Source organism: Pongo abelii, chromosome 1 (genome assembly GCF_028885655.2).
Source record: "Pongo abelii isolate AG06213 chromosome 1, NHGRI_mPonAbe1-v2.0_pri, whole genome shotgun sequence".
Classification (NCBI taxonomy): Eukaryota; Metazoa; Chordata; class Mammalia; order Primates; family Hominidae; genus Pongo; species Pongo abelii.
The window spans coordinates 170,935,242-170,962,211 of NC_071985.2; the positions used below are offsets into that span (position 1 = coordinate 170,935,242).

Below are 26,970 nucleotides of genomic sequence, written 5' to 3' on the forward strand. Positions count from 1 at the left end.
GAAACCTTGTCTCTACAAAAAGTACAAAAATTAGCTGGGTGTGGTGGTGCATGCATGTGGTCCCAGCTATCAGGAGGCTGGAGTAGGAGGATTACTTGAGCCTGGGAGGTGGAGGGTGCAGTGAGCTCAGATTGAGCCACCGCACCCCCGCCAGGGCAATAGAGCAAGACTTTATCTCAAAAAAAAAAAAAAGCACCTTCCAGCACAGCAGCCATTGGAGAACAGCAGCCACTGCTCTGTGTGACCCCAAGGCTTTGGGTCTCAACAAGGGCAACAAGGTGATCAAGAACATGAGCAAAAGCCCAGGCACTGCCACTGCTTCAGGCATCTGACCAAACATACCAAGTTAGTGTGGGACATGATCTGAGAGGTGTGTTGCTTCGCCACATACAGTATCACACCATGGAGTTGTTCCAGGTCTCAAAGGACAAACAGGCCCTCAAGTTCATCAAGAAAAGGGTGAGGTCACACATTCACACCAACAGGGAGAGGAGCTGAGCGCCGTCTTGGCCACCATGATGAAACCAGCTGCCAAGAAGGCCTAAGGCCCCCCTTGCCCTCTGCCCATAATAAAACCTTCACAGAAAAAAAAAAAAAGTGCCCTTTAAATCATTACTTTTAATATCATGCTTTTACTTTTAAGTAATCATTTTTTAAAAATTGATATAACCAGCCGGGCACAGTGGCTCACACCTGTAATCCCATCACTTTGGGTGGCCAAGGTAGATCAACTGAGGTCGGGAGTTTGAGACCAACCTGACCAACATGGAGAAACCCCGTCTGTACTGAGAATACAAAATTATCTGGGCATGGTGATGCATGCCTGTAATCCCAGCTACTTGGGAGGCCAAGGCAGGAGAATCACTTGAACCTGGGAGGCAGAGGTTGTAGTGAGCCGAGATTGTGCCATTGCACTCCCGCCTGGCCAACAAGAGCGAAACTCCATCTCGAGAAAAAAAAAATTGATTTATCCTTCAAAATAACCGTGCCAACTATTACATTTATACATAAGCTTTATACATTTATACATTTGTATGCTTACCCTTTTTTCTTGAATTCCATATTTTCTTCCTCTTTGATTTATTTCTTCCTTTTGTGGGAGTACATCTTTCAGTAATTCTTTCATGGAAGATTTTTGGCTGGCAAATTTTCTAAGGCTTTGCAGATCTGAAAATGTCTTTATTTCACCATCACATTTAAATGCTAATTTAACTTCACACAGAAGTTTAGGTTCAAAATCATGTTCTCTCAGAATGTTGAAGACATTACTCCATTGCTTACTAATATCCAGTGTTGCTGATGAAAGGTCGGCTGCCAGGGTAAGTACTGCTCCTTCATCCATCAACACTTTTTCTTCTCTGGAGGCTTTTAAAATGTCCTCTTTATTCTTGAATTTCTGAAATTTTCTTTCCTCTCTCATTTCTTTGACAAATTCATCCTCTCCATCCTTCCTACTCTCTCTTTCTGTAATTTCTAAATGGACATTGCGATTTCCATCTCTGTCATCTATATTGCATAAGGTTTCTTCCATACTTCCCATGACTTCGTAACTTCGTGATTCATCCTGGGGTAATTTCTTACCATCATTACTATTGTATTCGTTAGCATTGTCTAATTTACCACTCAGCTCATTTACTTCTTTTAATTTAAAGGTTAAATTTTCATTATCACCACCTATTTTAGAGTTTTCTCCTTCTATTTTCCCTACCATCCCTGTTTTTTGTAATGCTAAATTGATTATTTGTTGAAACTCTGTCCTACTACTGGAGTTCTCTGAATTCTTTACCTCAGGTATTGTAGTTTTTCCTCCTAAAACTGCCTTTAGGTCATTTTTAAGAGTTTCCCTCATCTCCTCAAACATCAGGTCTTGAATTTCCATTAAGACCTTAAACTTATTCATAACTGCTGATACGTCCTTGCATTTTAAATCTACTACCGGAGCTATGTCCTTATCAGTTTCTGTTAACTGCTCTCTTTTCATATAGGTGATATTTTCCTGTTTCTTTGCAAGTCTAGCAAATTTCGATTGTACACTAGTAGATACATCAGACATTGTGGATATGTTGTCAAGACTGGATTCTGTTTTTAAATCCTGCAGAATGATTTTTGTTCTTACAGGCCTGCTAGACTTCAGAAGTTAAAAAATCTTAAAATACGTCAATCTGAAATATAAAAAAATGAAAAATTACTTACTAAAGAATTCTCTTGAGAAACTTGTTAAGAATATGAGCTTAGTTAAGAAAACTATGCTGGGTGCACTCCATAATAAATTAATAAAAAGTTCACTAACAAAATGGGTAAGACTAGAAAAAAATTAGAATTCAAAATTTATAAATGATCATGAAAATTCCCTTTACATAGTGATTTGAATGCAATAAATTAACCAAAGAGCAGATAACTAAGAATGAAGCTGTCTGATTTGCCATACTATTAACTTTGTTGTCTGTGTTCTCTATAATGAGATTCATTATAATAGATGTTATTCTTTAAAAAACCAACATATGTATCATACCACATCATCCAAATCTAAGCTAACTTGAATAGAATCTTACGCAAAATTGAGAAATAGTTGTCCCTTTTGAATTGCAGAGATTGTTAACATTAAGACTTTTTCTGAAAACCAATTATCAAGTCAATTCAAAATGACTTTCTTGGCCAGGCATGGTGGCTCACACCTGTAATCCCAGCACTTTGAGAGGTTGAGGTGGGAGGATCACTTGACCCCAGGAGTTCGAGACCAGCCTGGGCAACATAGGGTGACTTGTCTCTACAAAAAATAAAAAAATTAGCTGGGCATAGTGACACACGCCTGTGGTCCCAGCTACTTGGGAGGCTCAGATTCAAGGATGACTTGAGCCTGGAAAGTTAAGACTGCAGTGAGCTGTGATTGTGCCACTGCACTCCACCTTGGGCGACAGAGTGAGACCTTGTCTCAACAGAAGAATATTGTTGGCCAGGCACAGTGGCTCACGCCTGTAATCCCAGCACTTTCGGAGGCTGAGGTGAGCGGATCATTTGAGGTCAGAAATTCAAGACCAGCCTGGCCAACATGGCAAAACCCCGTCTCTACAAAAATACAAAAATTAGCCAGGTATGGTGGCACATGCCTGTAATCCCAGCTACTCAGGAGGCTGAGGCAGGAGAATTGCTTGAACCTGGGAGGCAGAGGTTGCAGTGAGCCGAGTTCAAGCCACTGAACTCCAGGCTGGGCAACACAGCAAGACTGTCTCAAAAAAAAAAAAAGAGAGAGAGAGAGAAGAGAGTTTTCGTTGGTTTTGTTTTGTTTTTTTCTTTTGACAGACTCTTGTTCTTGTCACCCAGGCTGGAGTGCAATGGCGTGATCTCGGCTCACTGCAACCTCCGCCTCCCAGGTTTAAGCAATTCTCCTGCCTCAGTCTCCTGAGTAGTTGGGATTACAGGTGCCAGATAATTTTTTTTGTATTTTTAGTAGAGACGAGGTTTCACCATGCTGGCGGCTGGCCTCGAACTCCTGACCTCATGATCCGCCTGCCTCGGCCTCCAAAGTGCTGGAATTACAGGCTTGAGCCACCACGCCCAGCCAAGAATATTGACTTTTAGAGTACGGGGAGATCTAGAAAGGCTTCCCTGGTGAAGGCAGGTGAATCACTTGAGCTCAGGAGATTGAGACCTGCCTGGGTAACATGGTGAAACTGTCTCTAACAAAAATTAGCCTGGTGTGGTGGCATGCACTGTAGTCCCAGTAATAAGGGAGGCTGAGGTAAGAGGATCACTTGAGCCTGAGGGAGGCAGAGGATGCAGTGAGCTGACATCATATCACTGCACTCCAGCCTGGGTGACAGTGTGAGACCCTGTCCCCTCCCCTGCAAAATAAGAATCATATAAGCAGCTAAAATGTCATTCTTGTCAGGGCAAAAGATATATGCTCAGCACCCAACCAAGAATTTCAGGCAGGGCACGGTGCCACACCTGTAATCCTAGCACTCTGGGAGGTTAAGGTGGAATGATTACTTGAGCCCAGAAGTTCAACATCAGCCTGGGCAACATAGTGAGACCTTGTTTCTAAAAAATAATTTCAGAAATTTTTCATTGCAATAAAAATTGAATCAGGAAAAATGATAGCATAAAAGTAAAAGATAAATTAAACTTAAAAACTTCTGTTTAATGTTTAAATACTAAAGGTTAAAATTATTTAAATTTTAAAATGACCATTCAGTCAAACTAGTGGAGAAACTTAAAATACTAAATCAAAATAATTACCTATCAAAACTTGGGGAATGTAGCTAAAGTGGTGCTTTGAGGAAAATGTATAGACTTAAAACTTTAGAATTTTCTAGAAAGAATAAAAATTAAAGTTAAATTACCAGATTACAGGCAAAATCTACCCAAGAAACCAAAAGGGATGCGCACAAATCAAAGAAATGAAAAACAGAAACTTATAGAGAATTAACAAAACCAAAATACAAATAAGGAACACTATGAATAACAAGGGGACACAACTACAGATAAAGCATGGTTCAACAATGGGAGCACCATTCAACTTTCATAATTAAATCAGAAAATTTAGAAGCGACTATTATCTTAGCTGTGCCCAAACTCTTCTAGAGAATAGCGAAAAAAAGGCCAGGCACGGGGGCTCACATCTAGAATCCCAGCACCTTGGGAGGCCAAGGCAGGTGGATCCCCTGAGGTCAGGACTTCAAGACCAGCCTGGCCGAGATGGCGAAACCCCATCTCTACTAAAAATACAAAAATTAGCAGAGGCCAGGCACGGTGGCTTACGCCTGTAATCCCAACACTCTGGGAGGCCGAGGCAGGTGGATCACAAGGTCAGGAGATAAGACACCATCCTGGCTAATACAGTGAAACCCTTTCTCTACTAAAAATATAAAAACAAAAATTAGCTGGGCGTGGTGGCAGGCACCTGTAGTCCCAGCTACTTGGGAGGCTGAGGCAGGAGAATGGTGTAAACCTGGGAGGTAGAGCTTGCAGTGAGCCTAGATCGTGCTACTGCAGTACAGCCTGAGCGTCAGAGCGAGACTCCGTCTCAAAAGAAAAAAAAATTAGCCGGACATGGTGGCACGCACCTGTAATCCCAGCTACTCAGGAGTCTGAGGTATAAGAATCGCTTGAACCCAGGAGGTGGAGGTTGCAGTGAGCCAAGATCATGCCACTGTACTGGGTGACAGAGTGAGACCCTGTCTCAAAAAAAAGATAGTAGAATGATAGTTACCAGAGCCTGGGAAGGCTAGTAGGTGGGCAAGTGTGGGGAATAGGGATGGTTAACGGGTACAAAAATGATCTAGTATTTGATAGCACAACAGGGTACCTACACTCAACAATAGCTTATTGTATACTTAAAGAGTATAATTGGAACGTTTGTAACAAGAAGAAATGATAAATGTTTGAGGTGGTGGATAGGATACCCCCATTTACCCTGATGTGATTATTACACATTGCATGCCTGTATGGAAATAAATATATACATCTACTACGTAACCATAAAAATTTAAAACAGGCCAAGTGCAGTGGCTCACACGTGTAATCCCAGCACCTTCGGTGGCCGAGGTGAGTGAGCGGATTGCTTGAGCCCAGGAATTTGAGACCAGCCTCAGCAATGTAGTGAGACCTCATCTCCAGTTTTTTAAAAAAACAAATTAAGACTGGGTGAGGTGGCTCATGCCTGTAATCCCAGCACTTTGGGAGGCTGAGGTGGGCAGATCACCTGCGGTCAGGAGTTCGTGACTAGCCTGGCCAACATGGTGAAACCCTGTCTCTACTAAAAATACAGATTTAGCTGGGCGTGGTGGTGGGTTCCTGTAATCCCAGCTGCTCGGGAGGCTGAGGCAGGAGAATCAGTTGAAGCCAGGAGGCGGAGGTTGCAGTAAGCTGGGATCGTGCCATTGCACTCCAGCCTGGGCAACAGAGCAAAAGAGCAAGACTCTGTCTCAAAAAAAAAAAAAAAAAAAAAAAAAAAAAAAAATTAAACCCTGGATGTGGAAGTTGCAATGAGCTCAGATCGTGCCTCTGGGCTACATAGTAAGCCTCTGTCTCAAAAAAAATAAAAAATAAAAAATTTTAAATGAACTGCTAAAAAAAACAAAAAGAAAAGAAAAAGAAAAAAGCATGATAGTTATAAAAAATTGTTTAAAAAACATGGCACTCATTTATTACAAAATAACTTCCAAAATATGAGCAACAGGAGGTAAGGGGGACAAATGTATACAGAAAATCTTGATTACACCAGAGAAAAGGTCAAAAGAGGAAACATGTAAAACATGTAAATGATTACTAAAAAAGAGAAGGAATCAATATTAGCTACACATTTCATCCCTCCCCCTTTTTTTTGAGATGAAGTTTCACTCTTGCTGTCCAGGCTGGAGGGCAATGGCGTGATCTCGGCTCACCACAACCTCCACCTCCCAGGTTCAAGCGGTTCCCCTGCCTTAGCCTCCTGAGTAGCTGGGATTACAGGCATGTGCCACCACGCCCAGCTAATTTTGTACTTTTAGTAGAGACAAGGTTTCTCCGTGTTGGTCAGGCTGGTCTTGAACTCCCAACCTCAGGTGATCCACCCACCTTGGCCTCCCAAAGTGCTGGGATTACAGGCGTGAGCCACTTCACCCAGCCTCATCCCTCTTAAGTAAATTTTAAAAACCCAGCACCAGTAGTATCTGAATCTAATCAAGGACTGAGAAAGCAACCAAATAGTCCACAGGACAGGTCCATAGGACCCTATACAGGACTTCAACAGGAATAAAGGGGCCCGCTCTCATTCAGGAGACTAAGGGAATTCACTAGATGCAATGTACGCTCCCCCTATTTTGGATCTCTATTTGAATGAATCAACTGTAAAATGCAGGGAGTATTGAATATGGATTGATTATTAAATGATATTGAGGAATATATATTTTATTAACTGTAACAATAATACTGTATTTAGTTAAGAAAGTGTCATTATTTTATAAGAGCTACATACTCTCATTCACATTACAGGTGAAATGGCATGATGTCTGGTATTTTCTTTAAAACGCAGCAAACAAGTAAGAAAGAAAAAAGGGAGATTAAACAAATGGGGAAAAATATTTGTTTTTGAATCTGGGTGATGAGTTCTTACTTTTATTGATGTTTGAAAATGCTCCTAATTTTTTTTTTCTTATGCAGGGTCTCACTCGCCGAGGTTGGAGTGCAGTGGCACCGGGCCTGGCCTGATAATGCTTCTAATATTTTTTTTAAAACTGAAAATCCTTAAGGAAAAGCACTGAGCTCTCCCTGGTGAAATAGACTTCTACTTGACTTGCCAAGATGACACAGAAAGCTGAAAACAAGGGTAAACTTCTACAGGCACATAAGGACAAATTTTTTTGATAACAACAATTGTGCCTTTATTGTGTCCAATAAACGCTACAATAAATTAACTTAAGGCTGGTTGTGGTGGCTTATGCCTGTAATCCCAGCACTTTGGGAAGTTGAGGAGGGCAGATCACCTGAGGTCAGGAGTTCCAGACCAGCCTGGCCAACATGGTGAAACCCTTTCTCTACTAAAAATACAAAAATTAGCTAGGCATGATGGTGGGCGCCTGTAATCCCAGCTACTCCAGAGGCTGAGACAGGAGAATCACTTGACCCTGGTAGACAGGTTGAATTAGGGTTAACGCCACTGCACTACAGCCTGGGCGACAGAGCGAGCAAGACTCCATCTCAAAAACAAAGTAAAAATAAAAATAAAATAAAATTGATAAACTAAAACAAATAAAACATTTTTAGGAAAGACAATGTAAATCAATAGTAAACATGTGAAAAGTGGCCCAATCCCAGGAGTTTAGTACATAATAAAAAAACAATGAGACCACTTTTACCCATCAGAAGTAGGAATAGTTATTAAACATTTCAGGAAACTGGAAAAGCCTATTATTAAAGTCAGAAATAATACATATACTCTCCCCTTGAGAATCTACCATTAGGAATGAAACCATCTGCACACTTAGGAATACATGAATAGAAATTTTAGTACTGAGTTTTTTGTGGCCAAAAAATACTAGAAAACAATGTCCTTTAATAAGAGAAGGATGGAACAAATGATGGTTTATGCACACAATGAGATTATATAGAATTGATATAATTATATATAAGTACATAAATACATTAATTTATAAAATATACATTATAATATACATTATGGCCAGGCACAGTGGCTCACGCCTGTAATTCCTGCACTTTGGAAGGCCGAGGCGGGTGGATCACCTGAGGTCAGGAGTTCAAGACCAGCCTGGCCAACATGGTGAAACTCCGTCTCTACTAAAAATACAAAAATTAGCCAGGCGTGGCGGTGGGCGCCACCAGCTACTCGGGAGGTTGAGGCAGGACAATTGCTTGAATGCGGGAGGCAGAGGTTGCAGTGAGCTGAGACCATGCCATTGCACTCCAGCCTGGGCAACAAGAGTGAAACTCCATCTCAAATAATCATAATCATAATCATACATTGTTATATATATACCATGTTATATATATACTCTATATGGTGCATACAATATATGTTCAATGTACGTATAAAAATTATACCATACATAATAGAGTATATTAGAATCATACACATTGGTTAAGGATGTCTTTGGTATATTAGAGGGAAAAAATGATGCAGAAAATATAGAGTACAATCCCATTTTGTAAACACATATACAAAACCCATATGTACAGTAAACAGAAAAAGATTATATTAGGAGAATGCAAATCAAAACACATAAAACACATTCCAGTGTTTGAACACCCTGATTACAGCCAGTGCAGGGGCAAATGTCCACCCTGGCCACATTCACAGTGACCCTGGGGATTTTTTGACCTTTTCAGTAATTAATCTGGCCAGTGCCCTATTATCTAACACTACCTTTTTTGGGTAATGTGTTTTCCAAGAGTCACTCTATAGTACATGACAGGTGCAATGAGAAACTCGAAATTAATTAATTTTTTTAAAAGAGACAGGGTCTTGCCATGTTGCCGAGGCTACACTCAAACTCCTGTCTCAGCCTCCTGAGTAGCTGGGAATACAAGCACACACCACCATGCCTGGCTTAAAACTGAAAATTACAGCCGGGCACGGTGGGATTTATTATTTGTCGTTAACTGTATCAAATGCTAATTTTTTTTTTTTTGAGACAAGAGTCTCACTCTGTGGACTAGGCTGGACAATCTCGGCTCACTGCAAACTCTGCCTCCTGGGTTCAAGCGATTCTCCTGCGTCAGCCTCCTGAGTTGCTGGGACTGCAGGCACACGCCACCATGCCCGGCTAATTTTTGTATTTTTAGTAGAGGTGGGGTTTCACCATGTTGGCCAGGCTGGTTTCAAACTCCTGACCTCAGGTGATCCACCCGCCTCAGCCTCCCGAAGTGCTAAGATTACAAACATGAGCCGCTGCTCCCAGTCTCAAATGCTAAATGCTAAATTATAATTAGCGTTTAATGACAACAAATATATGTGACCTTTTTCACATCCAAGATATCAGATACTCTGAATTCTAGCCAGACACTACCCAGGGACTCTGGGTTCAAAATCCCTGATCAAGAAGAAAGCAGAGACTGGTACAAGTTTAGCAAATTTTGTCTCAGGGTTGGATGGTAGCCATCAAAAGGGCTCAGGGACCAGACGTCCTGGCTTCTGCCTGCAGTCCCAGCTACTTGGGAGGCTGAGGCGGGCAGATCACTTGAGCCCAGGAGTTCAAGGTTACTGTGAGCTATAATTGTATCACTGCATTCCAGCCTGGGTGACAGAGTAAGACCCTGCCAAAAAAAAAAAAAGTGATTAGGGAGACGGGAGGTTTTCACCAGTGTACTCCCAAGTTCTGCTTTATATTTTAAGGAGGTTACTCTAAAAGTATGCAATATAGGAGAGCACTGGTTGGGAAGGGAAAGAAATGTTTAGCACTTCCCTCAAGGGACTGGGGGTTGGGAGGGCGGATAAACTTTTCCTTCGATTTTAGGGATGGAAAAAACTTGTTGATTTGCATTGCCTTGGCTTGTGACTGCCATCTTTTCATATGTTTATCTGCTTGCATTTCCTTTGTGGTGTATTACCTTTTCAATACTGGCAGCCTGTTCTTATCGGCGGGGTGGGGTGGGTGGGTAGGTGTGTGTGTTTTTCTGAATTTGCTGGGGGGATTATGGACTTCTCTTTTATTTATTTATTTTTTAATAAGAACAATTAATATTCCCTCATCTCTATAATCTGACCTCTGAGGCCACCGAAAGTTTGGTGTGGTATCTCTCACAATGTACAGGTTACTTTTCTTTTGTGTTTTTGCTTTTTTTTTTTTTTTGAGGTCTCACTCTCGCCCAGCGTGGCAAGCAGTGGCATGATCACCATTCACTGGTCACAAACTCCTGGACCAAGTGATCCTCTCACCTCAGTCTCCTGAGGAGCTGGTATTACAGGCGTGCCACCATACCAAGATAAACTGCCTGATTTTTATGGGTGCATGGGAGGACAATAAAGGAGAATGCCAACTTCGACTTCTAGTTAGTATGTCTCTTTCCTTGGGTCAGGGGACATTTACTTTTTTTTAATAGCTTTATACTTTTAACACTATTTTCTTTTTTTCAATAGGCCATTTTGTAGTCTTCCAGTTATATATGCACACCTCACTCTTCTATGTGTGACATGCCATATTTTGAACATATTTTGGTTCAATAAATAATTCCCTCAGCAGTGGGCATTCAAGTAATTCACAAGGTTTTTTTGTTCTGTTTTGTTCTGTTTTTGAGACAGAGTCTCACTCTGTCACCCAGGCTGAAGTGCAGTGACACAATCTCAGCTCACTGCAACCCCTGCTACCCAGGTTGAAGCGATTCACCTGCCTCAGCCTCCTGAGTAGCTGGGACTACAAGCGTGCACCACTGCACCCAGCTAATTTTTGTATTTTTAGGGATGGGGTTTCACCATGTTGGCCAGGCTGGTCTCCAGCTCCAGACCTCAGGTGATCCGCCCACTTCGGCTTCCCAAAGTACTGGGCTGGGTGCAGTGGCTCAAGCCTGTAATCCCAGCATCTTTCCGGGCAGCAGGATCACTTGAGGCCAGGAATTTGAGACCAGCCTGTGCAACATAGCAAAACCATCTCTAAAAAATTTTTTAGATAATAAAAAATTTGGAATATATGAGCTTCTTAACCTACTACTAAACAAGACTGAGTAGCAGGACTAAACTATATGTGTGTGTGCGTGTATATACATATATATATATGTTTTTTTTTTTTTTTGAGAGGGCGTCTCACTCTTGCCCAGGCTGGAGTGAAATGGAAGGATCTCGGCTCACTGCAACCTCCACCTCCCGGGTTCAAGCGATTCTCCTGCCTCAGCCTCCCGTGTAGCTGGGACTACAGGAGAGTGCCACCACGCCCGGCTAATTTTTGTACTTTTTAGTAGAGATGGGGTTTCGCCATGTTGGCCAGACTGGTCTGGAACTCCTGACCTCAAGTGATCTGGCCTCCTCAACCTCCCGAAGTGCTGGGATTACAGGTGTGAGCCACCACACCCGGCCCTACCTTTTAATCTTGAAGTAGTGAGAGTGCAAAACCTGCAACAACTGTTATGTGAAACAAAATGTGGTTTCTAGCGATGACGAATTGTGGGTTCTGCTAATAGCACCAGACTGCAAAAGGGTCCTGACCCACACTAGATTATAAGTAGGCCTCATTTCTTTACCAGACCCAAGGTCATTTCCCGTTTTACTCTCAAAATACCCCTCCCCAGTCCAGGCGCAGTGACTCACGCCTGTAATCCCATCACTAGGAGACGGAGGTGGAAGGATCACATGAGTTCAGGAGCTCCAGACCACCCTAACCGAAATGGCAAAACCCCGTTTCTACTAAAAATACAAAAATTAGCCGGGTATAGCGGCAGGCGCCTGTAATCCCAGCTACTTGGGAGGCTGAGGGAAGAGAATCGCTTGAACCCAGGAGGCGGAGGTTGCAGTGAGCGGAGATGGCACCATTGCACTCCAGCCTGGGCGACAAGAGCGAAACTCCCTCTCAAAAAATAAAATACCCCACCCCAACCCCACCCGCACTTACCCCCAAGTCTCAGCAGTTCATCCACACTTACCAGGTCTCAGCAGTTCATCCACCTCTGTACCTTCGCTGGGAAGACGAATTCTGCAGAGCAAGACTTGGGTCTCCTGTAAGCTGTGCCTTGGTCCCTAGAATTCAAGTCAAGTTCATAACACCAAAGTTTAAGGTTTATTTAACGTAGAAAATCACCTCATATTATAGACTGGAAAAAAAAGCACTTATCTATGCATGTGTTTGCTTAAAAAGGCACATACAATTAGCAGAGTCTGGGGTGCAAGTCGGGAGAGGGCTGCAGGGAAGGGGAGGGCCCAGAGGTGAATCTGAGGAGGCCAGGGAGGGGCCGGAGAGAATGGTTTCTTCTTTGTGAGAGTTGGGGTCCATTATTATGGAAGGCACGCTTTCCTTTTGCAATTTGAACAAGAATTCGATTTGCCTAACAATTGCAGAAAATTGAAGAAAATGCAAAACTTTTTACTTCCAAATCAATTTTTCCAGTCACATAATTAAAGTTTTTTTTTGTTTTTTTTTTTTGAGACGGAGTTTCTCTCTGCCTCCCAGGCTGGAGTGTAGTGGCCCGATCTCGGCTCACTGCAATCTCCGCCTCCCCGGTTCAAGCGATTCTCCTGCCTCAGCCTCCCGAGTAGCTGGGACTACAGGCGCGAGCCAACACACCCAGCTAATTTTGTATTTTTGGTAGAGACGGGGTTTCCCCAAGTTGGCCAGGATGGTCTCGATCTCCTGACCTCGTGATCCGCCCCCGCCTCGGCCTCCCAAAGTGTGGAAAATAACAGGCGTGAGCCACCGCGCCCGGCACTCCATCTTTTTTTTTTTTATTTTGAGATGGAGTTTCGCCCGTTGCCCAGGCTGGAGTGCAGTGGCGCGATCTCGGCTCAGTGCAACCTCCGCCTCTCGGGTTCAAGCGATTCTCCTGACTCAGCTTCCCGAGTAGCTAGGATTACAGGAATGCGCCACCACGCCTGGCTAATTTTGTGTTTTTAGTAGAGACGAGGTTTCTCCATGTTGGTCAGGCTGGTCTCGAACTCCGACCTTAGGTGATCCGCCCGCCTCGGCTTCCCAAAGTGCTGGGATTACAGGCGTGAGCCACTGCTCCTGGCCCGTCCATTCTTTTGCTAAAGCTAGGACTTGTCAAGCACCACCTCATTTTCTTGACTTTATTTTTCCTTCACAGAGCTACTTTAATGTTTCCAATTTGGAGGTAAAGAAGTCTTAGGATAGTTTTTTTCTCATTGCGCCACGGACGGTTAGGGAAAGAGCAGGGAGTCAAGTAAGGGGGCCAACTGCCTGCCCCACACCGGGCCCCACGCATGCACCCGGATCAGCCTTGCCTGGGGCACCTCGGGCCTCACGTACCCGGGCCAGCCTTACCCGAGGCACCCCGCGCCCTTCGCGCCTGGACCAGCCTTACCCGGGGCACCCTGGAACTCACGCGCCTGGACCAGCCGTACTTGGGGCACTCCGGACCCCACGCGCCTGGATCAGCCGTACTTGGGGCACCCCGGACCCCACGCCCCTGGACCAGCCTTACCCGGTGCGCCCCGGACCCCACGCGCCTGGGCCAGCCTTACCCGGGGCACGCGGGTCCCCACGCACCCGGGCCAGCCTTACCTGGCGAAAAAGGAATCCGCTTGGACGACTGAGGAGCGAACAAAGTGAGGATGGAGCCTTGTAACTAAGGACTGAGAGGACTCCCGATCTCTCGGGGCTGGCTCCTCCCCTCCCGGTGTGTCCCAACCCCCTCTGTCTACATGCCCTCGCCTCCTCCCCGGAAATCGCATTCCGCCCTAAGCAATTGCTGACTTCCATTGCTGCCCCCCGACTGAGCCCAATTCCCTCTGTCTCCACCGTGCCTCCGCTTGAACGAGCCCCACCCCTCAGACCCGACTCCAGACTCAAATCTGAATAAAGGCACCACTAAAGCGCCTCATCACCCAGGCCTGAACCCCAAGGTCACCTCTTTCCTTTTCTTCAACCCTCGCAGTTAATCCATTCCTGAGTCCTTGAATTTGCCGGCTTCTCTCCATCTTCACAGCTCCAGCCCAGTCCAAGCCCCGTTGTCTCTCACCTGGATCACTGAAGTCACCTCCAACTGCTCCCTGGCCTCTCCCGCGACCCCTCTGCAATCCTTCTCCTCCTCCAATACCGTTCAGTGGCTTCCTGTTTCGGTTAAATTTCTACCTCCTCATTCTATCCGGACTGCCCCTTCAACAATGTCTTCGCACTACTCTCCTGACAACAGAAACACTGTCTCTTTCTGTTCCTCAAAAAACACGGAACTTCCTGCCTCAGGGCCCTTGCACTGGCTATTTCCTCTGCGAGTTATTTTTTTCTTTTTTTTCTTTCTTTCTTTTGTTGAGACAGAGTCTCTGTCGCCACAGCTGGAGTGCAGTGGCATGATCTTGGCTCACTGCAACCCCAGCCTCCTGGATTCAAGCAATTCTCCTGCCTCAGCCTCCCCAGTAGCTGGGATTACAGGAGCACGCCACCACGCCCGGATAATTTTTGTTTTGTTTTTTTTTTTGTTTTTGAGACAGAGTCTCGTTCTGTCACCCAGGCTGGAGTGCAGTGGTGCAATCTCGGCTCACTGCAACCTCTGCCTCCTGGGTTCAAGCGATTCTCCTGCCTCAGCCTCCTGAGTAGCTGAGATTACAGGCCCGTGCCACCACGCCTGGCTAATTTTTGTATTTTTAGTAGAGAGGGGGTTTCACCATGTTGGTCAGGCTGGTCTTGAACTTCTGACTTGGTGATCCGCCCGCCTCAGCCTCCCAAAGTGATGGGATTACAGGTGTGAGCCACTGTACCTGGCCACCTCTTTATTTTCCCAGTTCTTTCAATATGGCTTCTGTTCATCCTCAGGTCCAATGTAACTCCTCCAACAGGCCTCCCAGACTACCCTTTCTACAGGAGCCAAACTCCCCATATCCCAATACTCTTTTTTTGTTTTATTTTGTTTCTTGAGAGAGTATCTTGCTCTCTAATAGAGACTCAAAGGTTCTGGGTGGTTGGACTCCCCAGGCCTGACTTGCAAGGCTCAGGTAGAACTTGACTTGCCCAATGTCATGCAGCTAATAAGCAGAGAAGCCTCAATATCTGGTAGTTCAGTCTATACACAGCATATGAATAAACAAAGTGAATTTTGTCTTTTGCTTTTAATCCCTTATTTCTTCTTACTGCCTAAAATCCCAGCACTTTGGGAGGCTGAGGTGGGAGGCTCACTTGTTTATAGTTTAAAACAAAGATGATAACAGCCCTTTCCCGAAACAAACCCTGGGGATTTATACTGCCTTTGCAGTACTAACAAATTAGCCACAGGATTAGACATTATGGTTTAGGAGTCATGCAGCTGGAGGCTACAAGATTCTGACTCTCCCCAAATTGCTTCTGGGGATAAAACCACTACTGCAAAACCTAAGACCAGGGAGATATTCCACAGATATTTTGCAGATCCTGCACTTGACGAATCAGCTGGTACCACCTAGATCAATAAACTGGCTGATATGATCTTGGTGGCCCCCATCCAGGAATTGATTCAGCGCAAGAAGACAGCCTTGACTCCCTATGATTTCATCTCTGATCTGACCAATCAGCACTCCCGGCTCACTGGCTTCCCCCCTCCCACCAAGTTGTCCTTAAAAACTCTGATCCCTGAAGGCTTGGGGAGATTGATTTGAGTAATAAAATTCCAGTCTCCCACACAGCCCACTCTGCGTGAATTACTCTTTCTCTATTGCAATTCCCTTGTCTTGATAAATGGGCTCTGTGTAGGCAGTGAGCAAGGTGAACCCATTGGGCGGTTACAATCACACCACTACACTCCTGCCTGGGTGACAGAGCAAGACCTTGTCTAAAAAAAAAAAAAAAAAATCTGGACAAGGTGGCTCAAGCCTATAATCCCAGCACTTTGGGAGTCCAAGGCAGGTGGAGCACCTGAGGTCAGGAGTTTAAGACCTGAGGTAAGCCTGGCCAATATGGTGAAACCCCATCTCTAATAAAAGTACAAATATTAGCCAGGCGTTGTGGTGAGTGCCTGTAATCCCAGCTACTCAGGAGGCTGAGGCAGGCGAATCACTTGAAGCTGGGAAACGGAGGTTGCAGTGAGCTGAGATCTTGCCACGGCACTCCAGCCTGAGTGACGGAGCAACACCCTGTCTCAAACAAACAAAAAACAGGAAAATTTGAACACTGACTGGATATTTGATGATATTAAGAATAACTGTTGGGCCGGGCGCGGTGGCTCACGCCTGTAATCTCAGCACTTTAGGAGACCGAGGCGGGCGGATCACGAGGTCAGGAAATCGAGACCATCCTGGCTAACACGGTGAAACCCCGTCTCTACTAAAAAATACAAAAAAATTAGCCAGGCTTGGTGGCGGGCGCCTGTAGTCCCAGCTACTCGGGAGGCTGAGGCAGGAGAATGGCGTGAAGCCGGCAGGCGGAGCTTGCAGTGAGCCGAGATCGCGACACTGCACTCCACCCTGGGCGACAGAGCGAGACTCCGTCTCAAAAAACAAAACAAAACAAAAATAAAATAATTTAAGTGTAATAAGGTTACTGTGATTAGATTTTTTAAAGGTTAAAGCCTTCTGTTACTTAAGATCACCTGTTCTTGGGCTCTCAGTGCAATAGAAATTGACATGAGGCTGAAAGAGTGTTCCCAGACAAGGCTCGTTAGAGCTTATGCACAGACATAATGGAGAGGACTACCTGACTAACTCTGCTTTATTAGGCAATCAGGGGTAGAGTATGCAGGTTGGGCTGGGCAAAGCACATGAGGGGTAGAGTATGCGGGTCAGCCTTATCTGGTTTTGATGGTTTTATTGAGTAATGGATCACCCACCTGGTGGTCTGGCCAACAGCAACAAGGCTGTAAATCAATCGTTCAGCATTTCTTCCTGAGATGGGACACGCCACAACCTTAGTTTAATATTTAGATTTCCTAAAGCCAGTTCCCGGAATTCTTTTAAGTAAAACGCAAGGTTAAACATTATGGGCCGGGCGCGGTGGCTCACGCCTATAATCCCAGCACTTTGGGAGGCGGAGGCGGGCGGATCACGAGCTCAGAAGATCGAGAACATCCTGGCTAGCACGGTGAAACCCCGTCTCTACTAAAAACACAAAAAAATTAACCAGGCTTGGTGGCGGGCGCCTGTAGTCCCAGCTACTCAGGAGGCTGAGGCAGGAGAATGGCGGAGAACCCGGAAGAGCCGAGATTGCGCCACTGCACTCCAGCCTGGGCGGCAGAGGAAGACCCCATCTCAAAAAAAAAAAAAAAAAAAAATTATGAAAGAGGTGCTGTGTCCCATTCTTATAATATCTCACTTCCAGCCCTATGCTACTAGATTTGGAGTAAAAAGACTGGGTTCTGGGTTCCAATGGGCCCATCAAGTCCTATTTATATGAAGAAGTGGAGCTGGCTGGTGGCAAAGGGAATAGACTAGTGAGGTGGTGGTGTCCTACAGCAGAGGCCTTGATGCTGGTGCATGCTGCCTCTACGGTCCTTGGAGAACTTCCAGCAGATAAGTTGGCCTGAACAGTTGCTTTGTTTTGTTTTGTTTGTCCATTGGAGCATTTTATTTGTACATGTGTATTACATCCCTAGAAAAAGAATCCCAGGATTTTACCCGCTGTGTGTTTTCATTTTGCTTCTTCATAGCCCATGATGTCAGCTGAGGTTGTCAGTACAATGAAACCAAACAGAGGGGAAGGGAAGAGATTATTCTGCCATTTTTCCAGATCTTTGAGTTATATGTCGAATCTGGGCCTGATCACTCCACACTTGTGTAACCTTGCCTGAGGGGTTCTCAACAATTTTCCCAGCTCTGTGATCATCGATGACCTCAAATTTGCCAATGTTCAGATTTGAACATTTGAACATGCTTCATCATCACAGTGAGAAACCAGATGTTGTCTTTGGAGCACAGCCTAATAAGAACCTGGCCTTTGCCTCTCTCTTCAGCATTGTTGATGCTCTTGAGAACATCCGCCAGGACATTTATGTGCACCATTATGGTGGCACAGTAAGATGGCAGAAAGAGCTTGTTGTTTTTAATTATTATTATTATTTTTGAGACGGAGTTTTGATTTTGTTGCCTAGGCTGGAGTGCAATGGTGCGATCTCGGCTCACTGCAACCTCCCGGGTTCCAGCGTTTCTCCTGCCTCAGCCTCCCAAGTAGCTTGGACTACAGGTATGCACCACCATGCCCAGCTAATTTTTGTATTTTCGGTACAGTTGGGGTTTCACCATGTTGGCCAGGGTGGTCTCGAACTCCTGACCCCAGGTGATCCATGCACCTCGGCCTCCCAAAGTGCTGGAGTTACAGGCGTGAGTCAATATGCCTGGCCTTTTTTTTTTTTTTAATATTCATGAAGTATTGTAAAATTCTGTCCATTAGTAACTAATATTTGAGAACATTTACAATATTAATGGAATTTAAAGATAAGTTAGATGTATATTTTATTTTACATTTCAATACATCTTAATAGGAGATAGTAAAAATAATTACGGTCACAATTATAATGGCAAAAACATATAAATGTTTGGTGTTAGAATATCTATATACAATTCAGTTTTTGGTATAAAGTTCTTTGGTTGCCAAAAAGAACATTAGGTTTTCTTCATTAACAGGAATATGTGTTAATGCTGGTATGTCCTCTTGGTATTTTTTTCGTTTGTTTTTTTTGTTTTGTTTTGTTTTGTTTTTTGAGACGGAGTCTCGCTCTGTCGCGCAGGCTGGAGTGCAGTGGCACGATCTCGACTCACTGCGAGCTCCGCCTCCCGGGTTCATGCCATTCTCCTGCCTCAGTCTCCCAAGTAGCTGGGACTACAGGCACCCGCCACCACGCCCGGCTAATTTTTTGTATTTTTAGTAGAGACGGGGTTTCACCATGTTAGCCAGGATGGTCTCGATCTCCTGACCTCGTGATCCGCCCGCCTCGGTCTTCCAAAGTGCTGGGATTACAGGCGTGAGCCACCACACCCGGCCCTTGGTATTTTTTTTTGCTGTTAATTTTTGGAATAGTTGCGTGTGATTTTACAAATGGAGTTGAGTGGAGAGAGAGATACTCATTACTTTAGTTCCAAAAAAGAGTACATAACTGGTTACTATAGTACTATGGAGGTAGACAGGTAATGCAACTGCCCAATATTTTTGAGGCCAGTAATGTAAGCCTGAAGAATTTAGCCAAGATTCAGGAGCCAAAGTCCATAGTAGAGAAGGCATGAAGCCAAATTGGGAGTTTAAGAAAAGAACAGAGCCATACATTGCTCTTTCTGGCAATGGTAATGGTGAGTTCTCCATGACTATCCTATGGCTTTAGGCAATCTCGCGCTGGGTCCTCTGTGCTAGTTATCAGGGAGCTGCAGGAGGGCGAGAGAAGAAAAAATGAGGGAGGCTGGGCGTGGTGGCTCATGCCTGTAATTCCAGCACTTTCGGAGGCCAAGGCAGGCGGATCACGAGGTCAGAAGATGGAGACCATCCTGGCTAACACGGTGAAATCCCGTCTCTACTAAAAATACAAAAATTAGCTGGGCGTGGTGGCAGGCGCCTGTAGTCCCAGCTACTTGAGAGGCTGAGGCAGGAGAATGGCGTGAACCCGGGAGGCGGAGCTTACAGTGAGCTGAGATTGAGCCACTGCACTCCAGCCTGGGTGACAGAGCGAGACTCCGTTTCAAAAAAAAAGAAAAATTGAGGGAAAGCTGAACATGCCATGGTGCCCCACCTCCATCCCAGTCACCCTAAGGCAACCAGTTTCCTGAGCCTCAACTTAAACATATATCTATTTTTAAACCAATCTCCCTAAAAAGGTGACTGAGGTCTGAGAGATTCCCTTTTCTTACCTTTACCTGCCTTTTCCTCAATCTTTCTTTTCCCACTTTGTAAAATGATGACATTTCTGAACTCATTTTTTTTTTTTAACGGAGTTTCACTCTTGTTGCCCAGGCTGGAGTCCAATAGCGTGATCTCGGCTCACTGCAACCTCCGCCCCCAAGGTTCAAGCGATTGTTCTGCCTCATCCTCCCAAGTTGCTAGGATTATAGGTGTCCACCACCACACCTACGTAATTTTTTGTATTTTTAGTAGAGATTGGGTTTCACCATATTGGCCAGGCTGGCCTCGAACTCCAGACCTCAGGCGAGCCACCTGCCTTGGCGTCCCATAGTGTTGGGATTACAGGCGTGAGCCACCGCACCCGGACTTCTTAACTCATAGGGGTATTTCTGCTGGGAAAAATCTGGTTGAGCCCAGGAGTTTGAGACCATCCTGGGCAACAAAGTGAGACCTTGTCTTTACTAAAATGTAATCAATTAGCTGGGTGTGATGGCGCACACCTGTAGTCCCAGCTACTTGGGGGGCTAAGGTGGGAGGATCACTTGAATCCAGGAGTTTGAGGTTGTAGCAAGCTGTGATTGTGCTACTGCACTCCAGTCCAGCCTGGGCAATGCAGTGAGACTGTGTTATTAAAAAACAAACAAGGCTGGGCGCAGTGGCTCATGCCTGTAATCCCAGCACTTTGGGAGGCCGAGGCGGGTGGATCACCTGAGGTCAGGAGTTCGAGACCAGCCTGACCAACATGGAGAAACCCTGACTCTACTAAAAATTAGCTGTGTGTGGTGATGCATGCCTGTAATCGCAGCTACTCAGGAGGCTGAGACAGGAGAGTCGCTTGAACCCAGGAAGTGGAAGTGGTGGTGAGCTGAGATCACACCATTGCACTCCAGCCTGGGCAACAAGACCGAAACTCCATCTTACAAAACAACAACAACAACAACAAACAAACAACAACAAAAAAAACCAAGCCAGTCGCAGTGGCTCACTCCTGTAATCCCAGCATTTGGGAGGCCTAGACAGGCAGATCACTTGAAGTCAGTTCAATACCAGCCTGGCCAGCATGGCAAAACCCTGTCTCTGCTGAAAAATACAAAAGTTAGCCGGACGTAGTGGCAGGCACCTATAATCCCAGCTACTCAGGAGGCTGAGGCAGGAGAATTGCTTGAACCTGGGAGGCGGAGTTGCAGTGAGCCGAGATCTTGCCATCGCACTCCAGCCTGGGTGAGGAGTGAAACTCTGTCTGAAAAAAAAAAAAAGAAAAAAAGAAAAAAAACAAACAAACTCCCGGGGGTATGGTGGCTCACATCTGTAATCCCAGCACTTTGGGAGGCTGAAGTGGGCGGATCACCTGAGATCAGAAGTTTGAGACCAGCCTGGCTAACATGATGAAACACCATCCCTACTAAAAATACAAAATTAGCCAGGTGTGGTGGTGCAGGCTGTAATCCAGGGTACTTGGGAGGCTGAGGCAGGAAATCTCTTGAACCTGGGAGGCAGAGGTTGCAGTCAGCCGAGATGGCGCCACTGAACTTTCGTTTTTTGTTTTTTAAAGAAAAGTATAGAGAAGCAGGCCGGGCATGATGGATCATGTCTGTAATCCCAGCACTTTGGGAGGCTAAGGCAGGCGGATCACCTGAGGTCAGGAGTTTGAAAGCAGCCTGGCCAACATGGTGAAACCCCGTCTCTACTAAAAATAAAAAAATTAGCCAGGTGTTGTGCCGGGCACCTGTAATTCCAGCTACTCGGGAGGCTGAGGCAGGAGAATCCTTGGAACCTGGGAGGGGGAGGCTGCAGTGAGCTGAGATCGTGCCACTGCGCTCCAGCCTGGGTGACTGAGGGAGACTCCATCTCAAAAAAAGGAAAACAGAGAAGCAGACATAGATCACCTCAAATACTTTGATGTACATTCTTTCAGATTTTTCAGATTTTTTCTATGTACATATGTGCTTATATAAAATATGAATTGTTTACATCTGTGAACTTCTTTCTTTGAGGATTTTTTTTTTTTTGACAGGGTTTTGCCCTGTCGCCCAGGCTGGAGTGCAGTGGTGCAATATCGGCTCACTGCAACCTCCACCTCCCAGGTTCAAGCAATTCTCCTGCCTCGGCCTCCAGAGTATCTGGGATTACAGGCGTCCACCATCATGCCCGACTAATTTTTGTCTTTTTAGTAGAGAGGGGGTTTCACCATGTTGGCCAGGCTGGTCTCAAACTCCTGACCTCAGGTGATCTGCTCACCTTGGCCTCCCAAAGTGCTGGGATTACAGGTGTGAGCCACCGTGCCTGGCCTCTTTGGGGATTTTAATCAAAGTTGAGTTATATAAAAATTAATTGAGGAAGAATTACGTATTATTCAAGCTTTACAGCAATGAAGATGAAATCTCAGGCAAGTTACTTAACTTGCTTTGTGCCTATTTCCTGTAAAATGAGAAATACTATGGTATCAGCCTCATAGAATTGTTGATTAAATAAAGTCAAACATGCAAAGGTGCTTAAAATTGTGCCTATGGCATAGTAAGCCTTCCATAAATTTTTTTTTTAATTTTTATTTTTTATACAAGGTCTCACTGTGTTACCCAGGCTGAAGTGCAGTGGCACAATCTCAGCTTACTGCAACCTTTGCCTCCCAGGTTGAAGTAATTCTCTTGCCTCAGCCACCCTGAGTAGCTTGGATTACAGGAATGCACCACCACGGCTGGCTAATTTTTGTATTTTTAGTAGTGATAGGGTTTTGGCATGTTTACCAGGCTTGTGTTGAACTCCTGACCTCAAGCAATCCACCCACCTCTGCTTCCCAGTGTTGGGATTATGGACGTGAGCCACCGTGCCCAGCCCATAAATGTTTACTATTTACATTGTTAATGCTATCATTTGTTTAAACTTTTTAAAAATTTTTATTATTTATTTATTTATTAATTTTGAGATGGAGTCTTACTCTGTTGCCCAGGCTGGAGTGCAGTGGCACCATCCTGGCTCACTGAAACTTCCGCCTCCTGGAATCCTGCTTCAGTCTCCCAAGTAGCTAGGATTACAGGTGCGTGCTACCATGCGCAGCTAATTTTTGTAGTTTTGGTAGAGACGGGGTTTCACCAAGTTGGCCAGGATGGTCTCGAACTCCTGACCTCAAGTGATCCATCTGCCTTGGCCTCCCAAAGTGCTAGGAATACAAATGTGAGCCACCGTGCCTGGCCTCATTCTTTAAATTAGAGATGAGGTCTCACTATGTTGCCCAGGCTAGTCTTGAACTTCTGGGCTCAAGCCATCTTCCCATCTCAGGCTCCCTGGGATTACAGGTATGAGTCACCACGCCCAGCTATTTAAACTTTTTGCATGTTTTTTTTCTCTGAAGTAGATCTTACACATTTTTTTTTGTAGATATTATTCTTGAATAGCTGGGTGCAGTGGCTCATGCCTGTAAGCCCACCACTTTGGGAGGTCGAGACTAGAGGATGGCTTGAGTCCAGGGGTTCAAGACCAACCTGGACAACATGACGAAACCCTATCTCTATAAAAAGTATAAAAATTACCCAGGCATGGTGGTACGCACCTGTAGTCCCAGCTACTCAGGAGGCTGAGGTGGGTGGATCACCTGAGCCCAGGAAGTTGAGGCTGCAGTGAGCTGAGAATGCACCACTGCACTCCAACCTGGGTGTTGGAGTGAGACCCTGTTTAAATATATATATAATATAATGATAAAATATATATTATATATAATATAATGATAAAATATATATTATATATAATATAATGATAAAATATATATTATATATAATATAATGATAAAATATATATTATATATTATATAATGATAAAATATATATTATATATTATGTAATGATAAAATATATATTATATATTATATAATGATAAAATATATATTATATATTATATAATGATAAAATATATATTATATATTATATAATGATAAAATATATATTATATATTATATAATATAAAATATATATTATATAATGATAAAATATATATTATATATTATATAATGATAAAATATATATTATATATTATATAATGATAAAATATATATTATATATTATATAATGATAAAATATATATTATATTATATAATGATAAAATATATATTATATATTATATAATGATAAAATATATATTATATATTATATAATGATAAAATATATAATATATTATATGATAAAATATATATTATATATTATATAATGATAAAATATATATATATAATGAGGTGATATATAATTATATATTATATATATTATATATAATATATAATATATATAATTATATATAATATATATTATATATTATATAATATATGTTATATTTATATATAATATATATTATATATAATATATATTATATTTATATATAATATATATTATATATAATATATATTATATTTATATATAATATATATTATATATAGTATATGTTATATTTATATATAATATATATTATATATAATATATGTTATATTTATATATAATATATATTATATATAATATATGTTATATTTATATATAATATATATTATATATAATATATGTTATATTTATATATAATATATATTATATATAATATATGTTATATTTATATATAATATATATTATATATAATATATGTTATATTTATATATAATATTTATATATAATAAATTATATATTATACATATAATATATTTTATGTATAATATATTGTATATTATATATAATATTTATAATTATATATAATATTTATAACATATATATTTATATTATATTATATATAAATATATAATATATATAATATATATTATTCCTGAGTAAAATTGTAAAATTGATGTTCATTACTATTGTGAATGATACTTTCCCCTAGTCTATTCCTGATATGTAGGAAAGCAGTAGCTGATAGCCTATGGCTCATATAGTGGCTCATAGCCTGGCAGTAGTTCATAGTCTAGCATTGAAACCGCCTTTGCAAAATTATGACTGAGTCAGTGAAAGAGATCTAACCTAATCAACTCTATCTTGCTTCTAACCTCCAAGCTGTCCCTGTTCGTTCCTGGGCATAGGCTGAACTAACTTTGAGGAAACTTAATTTATAGTTTAAAAGAAAGACAATGACAGCCCTTTCTCAAAGCAGACCTCCTTCTTGCCAGGGGCCTAGATTGCCTTTGTAAGATGAATGCTAGCCACAAGATTAGAAACTATGGTTTAGAAGCCGGGCACCGTGGCTCATGCCTGTAATCCCAGCTCTTTGGAAGGCTGAGGCTCTTTGGGATCATTTGAGGTCAGGAGTTCAAGATCAGCCTGGCCAACATGGTGAAACCCCATCTCTACTAAAAATACAAAAATAACCGGGGGGTGGTGGCGCATGCCTGTAGTCCCAGCTACCAGGGAGGCCGAGGCAGGAGAATTGCTTGAACCCGGGAGGTGGAGGTTGCAGTGAACTGAAATCGTGCCACTGCATTCCAGCCTGAGCAACAGAGCAAGACTCCATTCCAAAAAAAAAAAAAAAAAAAAAGAAACTATGGTTTAGGAGTCATGCAGCTGGAGGCTACCGAGTTCTGACCCTCCCTGAACTGCTCCTAAGATCAGTGCTTGAGATATTTTGCAGACCCTGCAATTGATGGATCAGCAGTTACCACCCAGATCAATACACTGGCTCATCTGATCTTGTGGCCCCCACCCAGGAACTGACTCAGTGCAAGAAGACAGCTTCAACTCCTTATGTTTTCATCCCTGACCAATCAACACTCCTGGCTCATTGGCTTCCCCCAACCCACCAAGTTATCCTTAAAAACTCTGCTTCCCGAATGCTCAGGGAGACTGATTAGAGTAATAAGAAAACTCCGGTCTCCCACATAGCCGGCTCTGCATGAATTACTCTTTCTCTATCGCAATTCCCCTGTCTTGATAAACGTGCTCTGTCTAGGCAGTTGTTGGGAGAAAAGCTGAGTGTTGGGAGAGAAGCTGAGGCAGGGCTTGCATGTGTGCTAGACTTGCTGGCTCCTTGCTTCTAGCACTGCCATTATGTCAAGCAGCCATATGTTTCTCATTCACTTGATACAGTGTTTCCTTTCAAACCCCACATCCTCACCACCTGTTTCTATGCTGGATTACCAATAAATAGCATGGGTTCCCAGAGCTTGGGGTCTTTGCAGCCTCCACAACTGCAATGGACCCCTGGTCCCACTTCTCTCTCTCAAACTGTCTTTTTCTCAGTCCTTTGACTCCACCGACTTCGTTGCCCCCACGACCTGGTGTTGGGTCTGATCACCCCAACATTCCTGGCTGCCCAACGTGGGGCAACAAAGACCCCAGTGAAGCAATGCTAGAGCATGTGAAAGCAGAGGACGTCTAAAAGAAGCTTGACAGGAAAGCTGAGCACTCGGAAGAACCAGAGTAACAATGGGACAAAGTGAAAGCAGACATTCTGCTTATTTACATTTCTTAAGGCATTTATTATGAAGAGGGGGAGTAAGTTAGTACTCAGAATTTATCACTCTTTAGTACAGTAAAGCAGTTTTGCCCATGGTTTCCTGAACAAGACTATGGAGTTGGATGAATGGAAGAGAATTGGAAGAGATTTTAAAAAGGCATATAAAGAGGGAGCAGAAATTCCAGTTTTCATTTGGTCAGTGTGGGTGCTAATAAAGACAGCTCTTGAGCCATTTCAAACATGATGAGGCAGATTCAGATGAGAAAGAGGAGGACAAGTGTAAAAAACTAACTTCAGATTCTGAGTGTGAGGAATAGCTACCAGAGAAGATTAAAGAAAGGAAAACTTAAAAAAAAGTATGTTTTACTAGCCCATCGCTTCCACCTGCTGAATTAAGTGAATGGCCATCTCCTGTCTCTCCCCTTAATGGACAAGAAAATAAATTAGCTGAAAAACTTACTGCTCCTGTAGTTGCAACATTAAAACCTGGAGCAATTGGTGTTATACAAAATTCTATTCAAAAAGCTACAGCCGAGGGAGACCTTGAAGCATGGCAATTTCCCCTTACTATAATCCAGCAAGGAGGACAGAATATAACTAATTGGGCTGCTTTTCCTTTTAAGTTACTAAAGGAATTTAAGCAAACCATTAATACGCACCGAACCCTCCTTTT

The 26,970-nt window shown here is 43.3% G+C and overlaps 1 protein-coding gene and 1 pseudogene across 5 annotated transcripts in view; both read right to left on the reverse strand.

Moving 5' to 3' along the window:
• The window catches only part of L1TD1 (LINE1 type transposase domain containing 1), a 40,321-nt gene extending 26,543 nt beyond the window's left edge, over positions 1 to 13,778 (reverse strand). For 2 of the 5 annotated variants that reach the window (XR_010135743.1, XR_008514462.2), the window contains exons 1-2: positions 13,662 to 13,778; positions 12,070 to 12,163 (exon numbers count right to left, since the gene is read on the reverse strand). Coding sequence is in view for 1 of the 5 variants with exons in the window: in XM_024239579.3 (XP_024095347.2) it covers positions 1,043 to 2,053 (1,011 nt within the window). In the remaining 4 variants the exon portion in view is untranslated. Of the gene's footprint in view, positions 1 to 1,042; positions 2,163 to 12,069; positions 12,164 to 13,661 lie in introns of all 5 variants that reach the window. The other 3 variants (XR_008514461.2, XR_008514460.2, XM_024239579.3) reach the window with 2 other exon arrangements.
• A 4,839-nt stretch (positions 13,779 to 18,617) lies between these two features.
• Positions 18,618 to 19,352, reverse strand: LOC100445023 (phosphatidylinositol N-acetylglucosaminyltransferase subunit P-like; annotated as a pseudogene).
• Between the last annotated feature and the right edge of the window lie 7,618 nt (positions 19,353 to 26,970).